The following is a 13,038-nucleotide window of genomic DNA, read 5'->3' as shown; positions in this document are numbered from 1 at the left end:
TTTCTTCAAATGTAATCAAAATAAACTTTTAAAAGTTGGTCTATCAATGGGGCACCAGGGTGGCTCAGTGGGTTAAGTGTCCCACGACTCTTAGTTTTGGCTCAGGTTATGATCTAAGGTCAGGGGATGGAGCCTAGCATGGGGCTCCAGGCTCCACGATCAGCCCCTGCTCTTTCCCCACATGCACTCTCTCTAAAAAACAAACAAATAAATAAATAAATAAATAAAATCTTAAAAAAAAAAGTTGGATCTATCAAAATAACTAGAATCCTCTAATTAATCTCAACATAAAAACTGACACAAAAACAACTATTAGGCAAAGACATGACATGTTTAAGTATTTCCTTCTTTGCATCATTTTATAAACAATTATAAAATGGAGAATTTCCTTTATGTATCACATGTACACAAATATTACCTGTATTTATTTATTTTTTTTAAGACTTATTTCTTTGAGGGTGAGGGAAGAGGGAGAGGGAGATATGGTCTTAAGCAGACTCCATGCTAAGCACAACACCAGCCACTGGGCTTGATGTCACAACCCTGAGACCACAACCTAAGCCAAAACCAAGAGCCTGACACCTAACCGACTGCAACTCAGGCGTCCCTCAAATATTATTTTTATTTATTTATTAAAACATTTTATTTATTTATTAAAGAGAGAGGAGAGAGCACACAAGCAGAGGGAGAGGGAGAAGCAGGCCTCCTACTGGTAAGGAGCCTGATGCGGGCTCGATCCCAGAACCTTGGGATCATGACGTCCTGGGATCATGACCTGAGCCAAAGGCAGACGCTTAACCAACTGAGTCACCCAGGCACCTCTCAAATATTATTTTTAAAACACATTCTAAAACCAACTAAGAACACCAGAGAATTATTCACTAAGTCATCTGTATCACTATATCACCACAATGTCAACAAACCTAATCCCCACATCTGGGCGCCCACATCTTTATTTAATTAATTAACTAACCAATCCATCTGAAGAAAACTTTTCAATAGGCTGGTAAGGAGCAATGACGAGACTTACATAATTTTAAAAACAACATTCTATTGCTATCGCTGATATATGATCATGCATATGACTCCTAAGGAAATTTCTGGAACGGGGAAGAAAAGCACTGGGCACAATCAGTATTGCTGTTTCTCAGTTTGTTTATATACCACTTGCTTTTTAAAAGGATCTGAGGTAAAAATTTAGGAGCTACAGATTCCATATGTTACTCTTCCTTACCCGTTACGAAAACTCTATATCCAAACTACCTATAAAAACTGTAATATCCAGAACCCATAAAGATCTAAATGGTATTTACTGATTCTTGACTTGATAGCTTATCACAGTAAGGGAAGAAAACACTGACATGAAAGCAAGGTTAGCAAGGGTTTATATTACAGACTCTTTCACCTTATTCCGCAAGGAAAAGTGCTAGGGCGCGCCAAGAATCCAAGACCACCTAGTCTAACTGTTGAAATAACCTAAAGTAACCACTGCTAGTCTTAAAATATCTTCCAAGTTGCTATGTATCTAGAAAAATAATTTAAGATGGATAAAAATAATTGGTTTCATCATGTTTTCCCAACACAAGTCTAGAAAGGCAAGGGTTTAAAAAAGAAAAAGGAAGCTAATTTTAGTTACTAATTTACAAAGCTACACATTAGAAACTACCACAAGTATTCAATGTATGGACAATTACTAGCATTGTATATCACTGATTTTTGTGCAATATGGAATCAGTGTACATTAAGTAACAAATTGAGATTAAGACAGTTTCAGGTTCCAATCTCCGTTTTGCTCCTAACTTCCTATATTATATGCACAAATTATTCGCTCTTTTGGTGACTCAGTTTCACCATGTATAACATATAAATAAGAACAGAATTCTAAAAAACAGGGACACGTGATTTATGACTAAAGATGTGAAGTGTATTACTTCAAATTATGGGGGGCTACTAAAGTATTTTCAGCCTTATATGAAGTTCTTCCTATGAAGAACACCACAGACATTCAAGATTACAAACACTGACAATAAAGACACAAAGGGAAAAGCTCCAGAGGCAAAAAAAAAAAAAAAAAAAAAAAAAGGAGGGGGGAAGTGTAATGAAAAAAGATTATGAAAAAAAGAGCTTCGAAAAATAAATTCTCAAAATGCAATTTACAGGAGTCAAGACACTCAGTACTTCACCCACCATACGTTCATTCCAACAACTCCCTACACCCTTGTTTTGACTCTTATCTCTGACTAAGACCGCATCCTGCCAGCACAGCTCAGGGCCGGAATTATGTCCACAAACACTATTGCAGGGCAGAGGTGGCACACTCCAATGCTATGAATTACAATTTACTAGGATACTCTGAAAGTGTTATTACACTTTGAAAAGATGAGAAATTTACCCAAGAATTCATTCCCTTATAATGCCCTACTTAGTTCATTGACTTGTATAATTTTAAGAAGTAATTCATTCTCAAGAGAAATAAAACAATGACATACTCTGAGAAAAGTTCAAATGAATAGGCAAAATTTAGCCTAGAGAATAAACTGAGGTATAGGATAGTTGTTTTCAAAAACTTTAAAGATGTCATGTCAAATATGGATTGAGGTGTTCTCCAGAAATCCAAGGGATAGAATTAGCACAATTAAAAGGAAAATATATTTTGAGGCAATGAAAAGCCACATGAAAGCAAGCACTGCATCTATCTTGCTGTCGCGGATGAATGAATAAATAGCACCCGGCAAGCTCTTGGCATATAGTAGGTTCTCCTTTTGATAGACATCAATTGACTAAATGTAAGAACTTTCTAAGAGTCGAATAGTTCTAAGACCGAACAGGCTGCTTAGGGGCAATAAACTCTTTGGTCACTGGAATGAACATTATTAAGCAAATGTCAGATGACCATTGTCAACAATTGTCAGAAGGAACCAAGTGTAAGACAGGTGATTAGTCCAGCTCAGTGAACATTAAGGATCCTTCAAACACTGAGATTCTGTAATTCTAAAAACAAATCCAGAATGTAAAAGAAAAGTTTCAGATAAAGAAAGTCTTTTTGATTATTACAGTCTGGAAAATGTATAAAATTTATCAATCAATACATATCATATGAAAGACAGTTTACCAATTTTTTACAAACCTTAAAGACTTTTCAACAACTTGGGTACGATAAACTTCTTCCTGGTCCAAATTTATGGTGCAGAAACAATCTCTCATTTTGTTGGGTCCAAGATATGGCAATAAATTTTTCGCTTCACCTGTTGGTACAAAAATTGAAATTGGTGTTAAATACCATCAGCTGCTTCATGCTAAACCTTATACAGGATGAATTCAATCCAAAAGAACATGCAAGATATAGCACACACACACACACAAACCCAAAAAACAAAAAACCCTAGTGATTACAGAAAGAAGGTGATCAACTTGGTCCAGTGAGACTGAAGAGAAGAGCTGTGTGTAGAGGGGAGTGTGAGGTCATATTACATCAGTTTCCCTGCTTCTTTTTTTTTTTTTTAATTCACTTTTTTTTTAAAGATTTTATTTATTTATTCGACAGAGATAGAGACAGCCAGCGAGAGAGGGAACACAAGCAGGGGGAGTGGGAGAGTAAGAAGCAGGCTCATAGCAGAGGAGCCTGATGTGGGGCTCGATCCCATAACGCCGGGATCACGCCCTGAGCCGAAGGCAGACGCTTAACCGCTGTGCCACCCAGGCGCCCCCAGTTTCCCTGCTTCTAGAAAGGGCAATCCCCCCACTTGTGCTCTCCAGCCCAATCACCAGCTACCTCAAGGACTTGACTCCACAATTAATCCCTTTCCTGCATCATCATTAACTTTCCTCACTAGTGGATCATTCCCATCAGCACATAAACAAGCTTTTAGTATTTCCCAAAAAACACAGAAAGAAAAAAACTCTCCCTTGACTCCACCTCCTCTATTGTGGTATCATTCCATTTCTAGACTCCCTTTCATAGCAAATCTTCTCACAAGCAATCATTTCTAGTCACATTGTCTCTAATTTCTCACCTTTCATCAGTTCTTCAACCCTTTCCCCAGTCAGCTTCTAACTATATGATGACAATGGCAACTGTTCTAGTGAGGGATGACAATGCTTTCCATACTGCCAAATCCAATAGCCATTTCTCTGTCCTCATCATACTTGATCTGGTGGCACTATTTAGTAGAAGTGAATACTAACATGCCTCCTTTAAAATGCCCTTTTCTTGGCTCCCACAATACACTATTTCTGGCTTTCCTCCTATATCCCTGGCCCTCTGCCTATTTCTTTCCCTCCTCACCTCTAAATGTTGCAATGCTTCAGGGCTCAGTTCTGGACCATCTTCTCTTCTTTCCCTGTGCAAACTCCTTCAGTATGGTGTTGATGCGTCTTAGGTCTGCATTTTCAGACCTGATTCTCCTCCTCAACGCTAGACGTGAATATCCAACTGCCTCCTTGGATATCCAGTAGGCATCTCAAATTTAACAAGTCCTAGACAAACCATCTGATTTCCTCCCCTAAAACATGCAGTCTACCACCATTTTCCTCTTTTTCTCATCCTCCCAAAACCTCCCCCACATCCAGTCCAGCACTAAATCCAACAAACCTCCAAAATATATCTCAAACCCAACTACTTCTTGCCCTCACTGGTATCCTCCTAAAACCCACTCTCCACCAAACAGTGTGATCATATTCTTCAGGGCAGTCACTCCCCTGCTCCAAAACCATTCCATTTCACTGAGAACACAATCCCATTTCTAAATTCCCATTTTCATGGTCTACATTGCCCCACTGTCCTCTCTTCTCTGGCCTCTTCCCACTCTTCTCAGTGTTCACCCTTTTTCCATTCATCAACTATGCCGAGTTCATTCAAGCTTAGGGCCTCTGCCTAGAATGCTCTAATCCTACAACTTCACACGGCTGGCTCTACTTATCATTCAGGTCTCAGCTTAAATGTCACTTCCTCAGAGAAAGCTTCTCTGACTATTCTGTCTGAAGTAGATAATCCTGCTACCATAGTCTACTTCTCTGTTTTCTTGAGAGCATTTATAACCATCTGAAACGAGTAATTTTTACATATTTATCTCCTGCATCTCTCATTCTTGAGGCCCGAGAACTGGTTAATCACCAAAACCTAAATCATGACTGTCATACAGTGGACACTTGAGAAATATTTCTTAAATGAATATTAAAGAAGCTAGTAAGTCTAGGGGCGCCTGAGTGGCACAGCGTTTGAGCGTCTGCCTTCGGCTCAGGGCGTGATCCCGGCAATCCAGGATCGAGCCCCACATCGGGCTCTTCTGCTATGAGCCTGCTTCTTCCTCTCCCAGTCCCCCTGCTTGTGTTCCCTCTCTCGCTGGCTGTCTCTATCTCTGTCGAATAAATAAATAAAATCTTTAAAAAAAAAAAAGAAGAAGCTAGTAAGTCTAGTTTTGAAGTTCCTGTGAGATGCCCATGGGCCAAAAGCACACAGAAATGTGTATTCAATTAGGAAAGGAAGGCAGTTGGCATAAGGGAAATAGCACTGCCCTAAGAATCATGAAACTAACATTCCTGTTTTACCAATAGTACTAAATGGCTAAATGGCTTCAGAGAAATTACCAAAACATAGCTTTCCTGAGGACAATTTGGGCTAGATAAAGTCGAGTCTCTGTCGGCTTATCAACTTTAAAACTAAAGGCCAATTAAACCAATGTATTTTAACAAAGCCTATCAGAAACTTAAGCAGCACCTATGAAAAACTCAATAAACCATTTTTTTATTTCAATGAGAAAGTCAGTGGTAGAGCATGAGACTCATTAAGTTTGCCACTGAGAGATTTAAAAAAATCAAGTTATCACTTAAACAGAATAAACATACTATGTTCAACTCAAGTCAGAATCAGGACTCTTTCAAATGATTCAAAAATTGACTAATATGGGTTGGCTGTTACAAATAAACCAGTTTCCAAACAGGAAAAACTAATATATATTTGAATTTGTGTCCCTCCATTTTCCTCTTCCTAAAGACTAGATGTCCTTCTCTTATTCAAATCTCATCCATCTTCTGAGCTCTCCCTACCCAATTCCCTCACTCTCATTCCACAACACTGTCTACCAATTCTGTTTTCATTACTCTCAACCTTCTTCTCCTTTACGTCTTTTCTTCTTCTTTGATGTTTCCTCTCTTTATATAATCCACAGTGTTTTGTTTTGTTTTTTTAACCCCAAATCCAACTAGGTCACCATAAAGGGCCTAGAATGTAAACAAATTAGGAATTAAATCATAATAAACATGCTCTATGTCTAATGAGGGAATCTGGGACACTAAATCACTGCCCTTGAACAGGTTCCCATTTCCATCACATAAGTGCAATGTAAGAAAACCACATTGTATAAATGTATACCTATTCTACCACCCACCATTTTGTGGGGGGAGTAACAGGGATTATTTTGTGTGCAGAATCCAATGAACTTGCCGTTATCATATATTTACTTAGAGTACATAAAAATGTTAAGATCTATGTAATATACGTAGCACACTCAACATTATTTCCTATAAAAGCAGTTACCATAATCTGTACTCACTGAATATCTGTCACTAAAGCTATGTTTAAATAAACTACACTGAAGGTGAATTCATCCAATCAATGTCCAGTTCACTAATCATACAAATATGCTGATTAAGTCAGCTACCAACACGTTAAACTACAGTAATTAACTGGCACTTTATAAAAAAACATAAATCAAAATAATTAACTGCCATTCTATACAAAAATAATTGAAAGTGAAATAATGAACGGTTAGAGAACTAATAAAAAATGTTGCACCCATTATATCTCTAAGCAGAAAGAGATTATCTTAATAGTACACACTTCACATCAAGCTACACAGACAAAAGTGAGGAACTTTGAAAGGCTGTACTTGTCTCCTGTGTGGTATTTGCATAGGGGCCTCACCTATGTTCTAATTATAGGAAGGAAGGAAGGAAGGAAGGAAGGAAGGAAGGAAGGAAGGAAGGAAAGAAGGAAGGAAGGAAAGAAATATAACTACTGCTCCTTGACAACTTATTCTATAACCTCTGCTCCAATCCTTTCAAAACTTCCTACTCACAGCCTGAAACTGCAATTTGGCCTCTGATTCTATTTCTTTACTAGAACCTTCAAGAACACTAGTAATACCTTTTTTTAGTATTTTATTTATTTGGAAGAGAGAGCACACGCACATGCAAGCAGGGGGAGGGGCAAAGGGAGAGAGAATCTCAAGCAGACTCTTCGCTGAGCACGGAGCCTGAGGTGGGGCTGGATCCTACCACCCCAAGGTCATGACCTGAGCCAAAACCAAGAGTTGGAGGCTTAACTGAGCCACCCAGGCATCCCTAGAACGCTAACAACATTAAGTACCACCAAATCAAATGACTGCTGTCAGATCCCACCATATTCGATCACGCTTCAGTATTTGATAACACCAAACCTTCCTCAGATAGATAACCCATTTCTTTTTAACCCATTTCCGTTAGATAACCCATTCTGACGGTTTTGTTATTCCCTCGTTCAGACTTTTCATCTACCTATTAACACTTAAAGAAACTTTTGGCATCCAGAGACCACTATATTTATCATATAGGTGGAGCACAAATTTTAGATATTTTTTAACATCATTATAAATAATAAAAATATACTGAAAAACAAATACTTAAAAGTTTCTCAACATTATTTGATAGCATTATTTGTAATCTTTCTCAATTTATCTATATGGACCGTTTGGTAATGGCTAGCCTTAAGGAGAATCAGGATCTATATCTGTGGTAGATATGGTAGATCAGTGGTCATCATCCATTTCAACATCCTTTGGTATATGACTTTCTGTACTGCAGAGACTAGAAAGCTAAAAACTACATTCCCCAGTCTTTCTTGTTAGGGTTGTGGATATGATTTAAATTCCACCAATCAGATGCATTCACTAGAAATGTGGAGAGAAGAGAAGGGAGGCTGTATTGAGGCTGCTGCTACTATTAAGCACTGTCACAGAGATATACAAGTTTTGTGCAGCAGTGTTTTCTGAAGTCCTTCTATCCAGTCACAGATTTTTTTTTAAAAGATTTTATTTATTTATTTAACAGAGATAGAGACAGCCAGCGAGAGAGGGAACACAAGCAGGGGGAGTGGGAGAGGAAGAAGCAGGCTCCCAGTGGAGGAGCCTGATGTGGGCCTCGATCCTGCAACGCCGGGATCACGCCCTGAGCCGAAGGCAGACGCTTAACTGCTGTGCCACCCAGGCGCCCCTTGTCACAGATTTCATGGATGTCAAGAAGGGCACAAGGCACCCATTCTATCATACAGGTTATAACAGGTGTGGCCTGTCTCTAGAGCCAGGAGTGGCGACAACAGCTTACTGATGAAGATGGCTGCTTGCTAATAGTGGCAGGTTCCTGATCACAGCAGAGGTGGCAAGGTTCTCAAATAGTTAAAAGTAAGTTACAGCTTCCCAATTCTGCAGGTACCTTTCTGATTCTAAAAGAGGTAGTAACTCCCTTGGTAGCTCAGCTGCAATGTGGCATTAGAATTTCATCCATGAGAGTTCAAACTATATTTCTTCAGTCAGAATTTCTAACAATTTTATAAACCACTTAAAAAAAATTTTTTTAAAGATTTTTATTTTTATTTTTTTGAAGAGATAGAGACAGCCAGCGAGAGAGGGAACACAAGCACGGGGAGTGGGAGAGGAAGAAGCAGGCTCACAGTAGAGGAGCCTGATGTGGGGCTTGATCCCATAACGCCGGGATCACGCCCTGAGCCGAAGGCAGACGCTTAACGACTGCGCCACCCAGGCGCCCCCCCCCAAAAAAAATTTTTTTTAAAGTAGGCTCCACGCTCAGTGTGGAACCCAACACAGGGCTTGAACTCACAAACCTGAGATCAAGAGTCGGACACTTCACCAACTGAGCCATGTAGACACCCCTAAAATCTTTACTAAGTCTCCTTCTGCTTAAACTAGCTAGAGTTGATTCTGTAACCTAATCCTGACTGGTTTGTTTTTTTAGCCTTTATTTCTAACAAATTAATAAAATCGCATCTCACATTACTGACCATCAGAGTTTGGTAAATCTTTCAGCTACATGTGGCTATCTGGATCAAACATGGACTCAGAAATTATAAAGCAATACCTCACCGAAAACTACCTTTATTGTTCCATTAGATAATGAGTTGAATAGCACAGCACGCTCAAAAAGCGAATGCTTTGACTTGGGAAATGGAGACAAATGGATCTTAATTCTTTGTATTGTTATATCTGCCTCTGAAAACATTTCATCATTTCCTACTGCAGTATTTGGATGTGTTTTTAAAAATATGCTCAATAATACAGTACCACGTGGATGAATTGGGGAGTGCCAAATTCTCAATACTGACACCATGTAGCCCATTTTGGGTACCTCCATCTCACCCTTAAATTTACGTATTGGATCTTGACCCTAAAGTAATAAGATTAAAGTATTCAAAACATTTAATATATTGCTAAAATATGATACTCGAGCAAGAGAACTGAAATAACGAAAATGGGTTTACTTGCAACTGAATGAAAAAAGGAAATATTTTTAGCTTATCCCTCATTTTTAAGAGTTCTGTGCATATCAGGGTATTACAATATGAAAAGACAGATATTTGTCCTACAAGGTAGCTGCGCTGGCCCTATAGCAAATAGTACAGATCTGATTATATTTATAACTGTCACTATTTCCTTCAACAATTAATCAAGATCAGGCGGTATTTTATTGACAAAACAATCGTTCCTCTATGAAGAAAGGAGGCTGGCTTTCAAGCACAACATCTTTTATACTGGAACAACACCATTTCTTATTGAAATTATAGCTGATAAACTAATCCTCCACTGGGCATTTCTTCTCCCTTACAGATATACCGCAAATATGCCAAGAACTGAACTTTCACACTACACATTAGTGGTTTCGTCCAACCATAAAATAAATAGCCTCTTGCCCATTCACGCCAAAGTAATTGTTTCTCTGCATCATATGTACCCTGCAACATCACATATATGTTAAATAAAATGCTGAAATTAGCTTTGCTCCCCATCCTTCACACTGTTGCCACTTACCTTTTAACATGTAAACATATGTACCCCCTTTCTCAAACGTCTTCAGTGTCTCCACACTACCTACCTTGCAGGATAAAAATCAAAAGACCCTTCACGGTCTGGTATTGTCTACTACGTTTGGCCTCATCTACTTATTTAATCTTTACCCCCACAAGTTACGCTCCAACAGTACTATACTTTTGGTTCCTTGAACACTGTGTTCTCTCATGCCTCTGTACACCTGCAATGCTATTTTCATTGTATGGAATGCTCTTACCTGTTTTTTTCTCCAAAAAGCTCTGCTTAAAGGCATCTTTGTTTGTAGATTCTTCCCTCAACTCCTAGGTAGTCATGTCACTCTTTCCTCTATTCCCTACTGCATCTTACATGTACTTCAACTACAATGATCGTATTGTATTGCACTTGTTGCATTTCATTCAACAAATAAAATTAAGTGCCTACAACATGCCAGGCACTTTTTTAAATGCAGGGGATATAACAATGAATAGAAGTAAGTCTCTGCCCACATGGAACTGTTGTACAATCTAGACAGGGGAGACAAACATCATAAACTCTTCAGTAAGTATGTAGTATTTATTGCCTTGGAAGAAAACAAAGTAGGGTAAGAGAGTTAGGGAATGCCAGACCCAAAGGGCAAAGAGAAGGAGGAGAGCAATGTTATTTTATATAGGGAATCAAGGAAGGCCTTCTATTAAGATATTTGAGCAGATACCTGAAAGACATCAATGAGGAAATGAGCGATGTAGATAGATTATCTGGGGAAAGAGAGGAACAGGCAGAAAGAATAAAACATGCAAAGGCACTAGAAAGGACAGTTTGGCACACTGAAGGGATAGCTAGGAGGCCAGTATGGCTGTAAAACAATAAGCAAAGTGGGAAGAGGGAGGAAACAGTAAGAGATGAGGTAGGGTTAAGGAAAGAAGCAGGTTAAATAGGAAAGTCTTGGGTTTTTCTGAGCGACATGGAAAGCTACTGAAAGATTTTAAGCAGAAGAAAGGCATGATATAACTTTTGTTTTAGAAGAATCACTGCAGAGGGGAAGGGGTGGAAGCAGGAAAGTAGCTAGAAGACTACTGTAGTGACCTTGATTACAGATAACTTAGACCAGGGAGCAATCCTGGCATGGAGAGAAGTGGTCAACTGGGCATATTTTTGAAGATGGAGCCAATAGGATTTTTTATATTCTGGATGTGGGTATGATAGAAAAAGGGGTTATGGAAGACTTCTTAGAGTTTCAGCCTAAACAGAGGGATGAACAGAGATGTCATTTCCCAGAAGGAGGAGCCTCTTGTTGTGAGAGGGAGATCAACAGTTTGTATTAGGCATCTTAAGTCTGAGATGCCAATTATACATCCAAGTGTAGATGTCAACAGGACAAAGAAGTCCTGGCTGTGGGAAAATTTTAGAATCATCAGTAAGTACATAATATTTATAAAACCACAAGACTATACAAGATCAAAAGGAGAGTAAATATGGATTAAAAAAAAAGAGATTTAAAGACAGCCTTAAAACTCTCTAACCATTTTGAGTTAGTAGAGATGAGAAGGAACTAGCAAAGGAGACAGCTATACATTTCACCACTGAATTACAAACTTCTCAAAGGAAGGCACCAGTTCTTAGCACCATGCTTTGCTTATGATAGATAATGAAATATATCTACTAAGTTAAGTATGAGTGTGCATGTGTGTAGAATTTTAGCATGGACAACAAGGAAGTTCTAATATCACATCACAAATTATAAAATTGCATATATCTTTTTTCCAGTTGATGTAAGTTGATCTATGTCAACTGTACCAAAGGTTAAAAAAAAGTTTCCTATATAGTTATCAAAAGCACGAAATATAAGAACCCTTACAGTGTTAACACAGAGATATCATACTGAAAACAAACCTATCCTGAAATTCACACATTCAAATATTTACTGAGTAACTACACTAAGACGCTAGAGATAGAAGAGTGAGAAAAGCAGACAAAACTGTGTTCTCATTGAGCTAACACAAATGGACAAACAATAAATAAGTAAAGATGATGTGTTACTAATTAAGTGTTAGGCAGGAATGAATCATCACATAAATGGGGAGGCGAGGGGGGCACGGCCCAGAAGGTTCCACTGAGAAGGTAACTTCTGCACAAATACCTGAAGGAAGAGGGAGACAAGTAAATATTTTAGAGAAAACAGTGCTTTCAGTCATTGGCAAAAAGCAAACAATTTAAACCACGAAGATAAACACCACTGGGAATCAAAACTGATAAGATAACTTAGATTAACAAAAATAAAAAGATGCCAACTCTCTGTGTACAAGATCAATGGTTCTATGCAAAGGTCACTAGATAGTATGCAGTTTCTACCATACAAATTTTACATAGGACTAGAATTCCAAATACCAGGCTAGGAGGTAGAGATTCTGGTGTATCCGCTTCTAGACATGTACGTGAGTTTGTACATATGTGCTTATGTGTATGTGGGTGGTGGTGTGTGCACTTATACTTGTAGGTTTGTATGTGTGTCTGTGTGTGTCCCAGAGGAGGACAATACTCGGAAGTAAGAGAAGATGACAAATATTTATCAAGTAGTCAAGACAGTGCTAAATATTTTCTCAAATACCTTGTTTAATGTGTACAACGACCCTGAGAAGCATTACTGTTTCCTTTTATAAATTAAAACAAACCCCCCCCAAAAAAATTCACAGTTACATTGGCTAGTAAGGTGATTTAAAAGAAATCAAATTCTAGGGGCGCCTGGGCGGCACAGCAGTTAAGCGTCTGCCTTTGGCTCAGGGCGTGATCCCGGCGTTATGGGATCGAGCCCCACATCAGGCTCCTCTGCTGTGAGCCTGCTTCTTCCTCTCCCACTCCCCCTGCTTGTGTTCCCTCTCTCACTGGCTGTCTTTCTCTGTCAAATAAATAAATAAAATCTTTAAAAAAAAAAAAAAGAAATCAAATTCTAAAGCCTAGTCTTTTC

General features: G+C 38.6%; 1 protein-coding gene across 2 annotated transcripts in view; it reads right to left on the bottom strand.

Moving 5' to 3' along the window:
• The window catches only part of RASA2 (RAS p21 protein activator 2), a 117,845-nt gene that overhangs the window by 90,297 nt on the left and 14,510 nt on the right, over nucleotides 1-13,038 (bottom strand). For both annotated transcript variants that reach the window (XM_045791896.2, XM_045791897.2), the window contains exon 2: nucleotides 3,128-3,245. In XM_045791896.2, the coding sequence (XP_045647852.1) occupies nucleotides 3,128-3,245 (118 nt within the window). The remainder of the gene's footprint in view (nucleotides 1-3,127; nucleotides 3,246-13,038) is intronic.

Source organism: Ursus americanus, chromosome 20 (genome assembly GCF_024610735.1).
Source record: "Ursus americanus isolate L20-20 chromosome 20, mUrsAme1.1.p, whole genome shotgun sequence".
Classification (NCBI taxonomy): Eukaryota; Metazoa; Chordata; class Mammalia; order Carnivora; family Ursidae; genus Ursus; species Ursus americanus.
The sequence above is the reverse complement of the archived record's forward strand: the minus strand, read 5'-3'. Positions and strand labels throughout refer to the sequence as shown.